Source organism: Onychomys torridus, chromosome 16, assembly GCF_903995425.1.
Source record: "Onychomys torridus chromosome 16, mOncTor1.1, whole genome shotgun sequence".
Taxonomy (NCBI): Eukaryota; Metazoa; Chordata; class Mammalia; order Rodentia; family Cricetidae; genus Onychomys; species Onychomys torridus.
In genome coordinates, this window is record NC_050458.1 from 12,025,332 (window position 1) to 12,030,208 (window position 4,877).

At 39.0% G+C, this 4,877-nt stretch overlaps 1 protein-coding gene across 1 annotated transcript; it reads right to left on the reverse strand.

Moving 5' to 3' along the window:
• Nucleotides 1-2,259: 2,259 nt before the first annotated feature.
• On the reverse strand, nt 2,260-3,138 carry LOC118597297 (ADP-ribosylation factor-like protein 6-interacting protein 6). The gene has a single exon (XM_036208754.1). It carries the CDS (start codon nt 3,136-3,138, stop codon nt 2,500-2,502), a length of 639 nt encoding a protein of 212 aa, XP_036064647.1. The 3' UTR covers nt 2,260-2,499.
• Nucleotides 3,139-4,877: the final 1,739 nt, after the last annotated feature.

A 4,877-nucleotide genomic window follows, 5' to 3' on the forward strand; every position in this document is an offset into this window, starting at 1 on the left:
AACAACAACAACAACAACAACAACAACAACAAAAATAACACTGAGCAAACAAACCATTCTCTTTTCACACTGGCTCAGAAATGAAATTGGATGTCTTGGATGGTTGTTTTGATAGTTTTCTTCACACCCCAAGTAGGGAGGTGGTGGCTAGTTTTATATAAAATATTCTTTCTCTCATTACTAGTGAATCTAAGCATCACTTATAAGGCCTTTCACTGACATTTCCATGGTCAGTGTTGGGAAGAATTAGGACACAGACTAATATGTCTACCCTGTATTTTTTGTTTGTTTTTTCAACGTTTAGCTTAACTAATTCTGGTTAAGAATCTTTTTTCTTAACGAATGAATTACCTTCCTAAAGGTCTATTAAATCAACCCTGTGCCTGTTAGTTAAGGCTGACTTACAACACTCCTTTTAAATGCATCTTCCTTCATGTTATGGATACAAAGCACTGGCTTTCTGGGGAGACTGTATGGAAATAATTTGGGATATGGAGAGATGGCATAAGAGTTAATAACTCTGTATTCTCTTTTAGAGAACCATGGTTTGATTCCAAGTACCACAAGATAGGTTCACAGTCTTCTGGAACCCCAGTCCCAGAAAACCAGAGGCATGTGACATACAGACTTACATGTAGACAAAACTCCTATACACATAAAACAAAAACTAAACTAAACTAAACTAAAAACCTTAAAAAGTGTTTGGGGAACAGCTTCTTCAGTACCCATTTCTAGAGTTCCACTGAGTATGAGTAAGGGTGGCATGCCTGAGTCTCTCACTATTTTGTATGACAAAGAGGACTGAATTGAAAAGACAAGAGGATTGAATTGAACTGGAATCAGATTTTCTTCATTTGGACACTCTAAGGCTTCTATTTCAGGATTGTTGGGTGAGCACACACACTTCATACCAATAATACTTCCCCATCCACTCAAGAGATATTCCGGATGTATTTTATAATATATTGGTGAAATTATTAAGGCCACTCCATGTAGTTAAAAGGGAGGTTTATTTTGTGGGGTAGCTTACAAAGGAAGGGATAAGTTGCAGGGTCTGAGAATGGTATGCCGCAGTCCAGCGGTGTTCTCTGGAGAACTCTGCTTGGTCTATCTCCAGCGTCCAGGGTCCTAGAACCAAGAGAGGTCTCTCCTCTTGATCCTGGGTCTTCAGCGTCCTCTCTCAGCCCCACCATGTAGGTGTGACCATTACCGAAGCCTCAATGGGGGTTGGAACTTCCAGGCCAAGGCTGGATGGCTACCTACTATATCTTCCCCTTTTGTCTAAATAAGAAGGTTCTAACCAATACAAGACTATATGTAGTGGGTAGCCATCCCAGCATTGGCCTGGAAGTTCCAACTCCCATTGAGGCTTCAGTAATGATCACGCCCACAAGGCGGGGCAGAGGAAGGAGCGGAAGACCCAGGAGCAGGAGGAGGTGGCTCTCTTGGTTCCGGGACGCGGGACGCTAGAGGTGGACCGAGCAGAGTTCTCCAGAGAACACCGCCGGACTACCCTATACCTTTTCTACTTAAAAAAAAATTCAGGTTTTCATTTTACTAAAAACAAAGTAGTACAAGTTTTGCTACCCTGATATATACATCAAAATAAATACTTTCAATTGTGGAAAATAGAAATGGTTAACAGTTCAAATTTCTTAACATTATAATGACCAATAGTTTACCCTGAATTTTCCGTATCTTTTTGTTAAAAAATAAATTTACTTAATCTTAAACTCAAATCAATGTGCCTTAATGCTTAAAAAAACAAAACAAACAAACAAACAAACAAACAAACAAACAAAAAACTTAGTAAAGGACAGGTTACACCAGCTAAGAAATAAAAGTTTACAGCCATATAGGTATAAATGTAATCATTTTAAAAACATAAATTTAATATTATGAAAATATATAAAACCCCTAGGTATACTCCATAAAAAATATAAATGCACATTTACATTCTATTGATTATCAAACACTGATATAGTTTCTATAAAATGTTAAAAAGTAAAGGCATTGTTTTCTTTCTTCTTTTTTTGAACCGGTCTCACTGTGTAGCTACAGGCTGGCTTCCAACCCAGGGAACCTGGTTCAGTAGGTTAGCAGTGTTTTTTTAATGTAATATATAAATAAGAATTACTTCTATCTCAACCAGTAATATCAACATTTGTTAGAAAAAAAAAGGAGTATACATAGAAAGGTAGGCATTATCCTGTATTCAAGTTTCCAAGTTTGATTTTCATTAAAATATTTTTTGTAACTTATAAAACTACATAAACCAAAGTAAAAAGATGAGGTAAACATCTTATACTTTTAAGAAAGTATTTGAAAGTACTCAAATATTCCCATTGCCTAGTATCTGAAATGATGCTCTATAAGGTCTTCCATAATGACGACGATGATGATGACGGTATGTATCTGAATCACATTTCAGTCTTCTGAGTAGGCAATGTTCATTTCTGTTACTATAAAACAATCAGGACTTTCACCAGCAATATTACCCTACATGAGGCACCACGCCACAGTAAGAGCAGCTACAATGCCATTCAAAATTGCCATACTATAGCCCATGTGGAAAGAATGTCCAGTCAGTTTCTTGAATCTAGCAGGTGAAAGAGGAGTAGGCGGAAACATTCCTGGTTCAAAAGAATCAAAATAAGTCACTGTCCAAGAGAAGCTGCAACAGGAGAACCCAGCTGTTAGAGATAGTGTCAGCAGAGACCAGAACCCTAACAGCCCAGTATCTACATCATCTTCATTTTTCAAATTTTGTGCATGCAATAGGCCGGCGAAGAGCAGCGAACACAGAATGGAGAGGACCTGGACAGGCCACCGCCGAGCCTGGCTTCTGGTGGCCGCAGTGGCCGGGAAGATGCTGTTGCGCTTCTCGGGCAGGACGGGCGACCCGTCCCCGATTCCTGGGAGTCGCGGGGCCCTCTTGGGCTCCGAGGACGCCCCGGCTGAGAACTCTGCCCGCAGGTCGCGGGCCACTTGGTCGCATCCCTCGTCTTCGTCGACATCGCCCTCGCCCCAGCCATCACCCTGAGTGAAGTCGGAATACCCAGGCCGAGTCGTGAGGCCCGGGGCTACCAGGCGGCGCCGTCGCGCGGCCGCGGACCTGGCGCTTGCTACAAATGACATGGTGGGAAAAGACAAGAGAGACCCGCAGAGGGGGTTATCAAATATTGTCCAGGAGTAATGAGGGATAATGACAATATCAAGCAAAAAACACATACTAAAATCCAGGAAGTCTAGAGCATGGGTAGTTGGCATGTTACAAAGATCATTCCAAAAGGTGTCCTATCCTAAAGAACCTGAGTATAATACTTAATATATTCTATCTAAGATATATATATATACTAAGTTGTAACTATAACTGCTAGTCTTCAACCTCATTAAAGACCTGGGAAGGAATATAATAATACTTGAGAAATGGGAGAAGGACACAAGTAACTTTCAGGAGTCTTGCAAGAGTAGACAGAGACAGCTGGCAGCCTGGACAGTCACCTAATGTTTCTCAGCATCGTTGGTGCATTCAAATTGGCTACAGGCCTAGAGTATCTGACAGACCATCTTTCAGAAGCAGGAATTCTGAAAGATCATCTTACCCTGTCTTGGCAGAGTACAATGGTCGCCTTCCTTGTATCCCAATTGTCCAGAAAGGACAGCATTTGAACTGTCAGCAGTTGAGGCAAGGGCAGTTCTTTGCCCAGTAGGCCATTTTGTGCCAAGAGGACAAACTTCCAAATGGAAATGTCTTAGAAGCCCAACATTCTCTCGGGATCAAATTGGTGCTGCCAAGAGCAATTGTCTCTCATGTCAGCAGAATTCTAAATTATTTAAATGCCATATTCTCTAGGTTCATGAAGTGTTTGAAGATTATCTGTTCATCCGACCTATGTATTTATAACTCTAGATAACCTAACTAACATAATTATAGAGATGACAAGCATAGGTGACAATAAGTCTTATCTATCTAAACAACCTAAGGACTAAGGCTTCATGTAAACAAGGCAAACAGTCTGTAAGCAAATGTACAGTAAAAGGACAATGACTTTAAAGTTGTGACAATACACAAAATATCTTTAACAGAGGTAGGAATTTATAGTGCAATATGCAATATGACAATAATCCTAAATATATATCAGTATACAGAATATCTTAAACAGAAGTAGAACATACATACAGTATGACAGATATAAATTTACATTTGTATCAATATACAAATATTTCAAATAAGAGTAAAAATGTGTATATTATAACAAAGAGTTCTGTATTTGTATCAATATACAAATTATCTTAAACAGGAATATAAAAAGTTTATATTTGTATCAACATATGAGAATTCATAACAGTGCAAGATACAGTACAAATTATCTAAGGCTGCTATTTTACTAAATTTGTTTACTAATGTATATGATAGTCTACCATAATATCTTATACCTATCCATTCCATTTCTTCTTTTCCCTTTTTTTTGATACATATTTTCTTTCTTTAAGGAGAGTACTGAGTTTAATAGTTTTTTCCACCCCCAACCCTAGAACCATCATCCATAACCCTAAAAAATATGAAACCTTAGGGAGAAGGGGCATCATTTTCTTAGAATTGTTTCCTGCTCTGTAGGGGGCGATGGTATCTGTGTTGGGTATTGTGAGAAAGTTAAATCTCAGTTAGACTAACTGTAGATTCTGCAGCAACTCTCAGAGTAATGGGTAAGATTGTCTGAAATTCTGGCAAGAAGTGTAGTATGATGATGATTACCATGGCATCATTCTGGATTGGGTAGAGTTGTTGTTGTTGGGGCCCCATCTTCTTTCTGGAGACTTCAGAGATTGCTATTGGAAAAACTTATTTTTTATCAGAATGGAAGGTTTGGATT

What these genes read in the sequence shown, in the direction of transcription:
- LOC118597297 (XM_036208754.1), bottom strand. Translation starts at nt 3,138, where the DNA reads ATGTCATTTGTAGCAAGCGCCAGGTCCGCGGCCGCGCGACGGCGCCGC.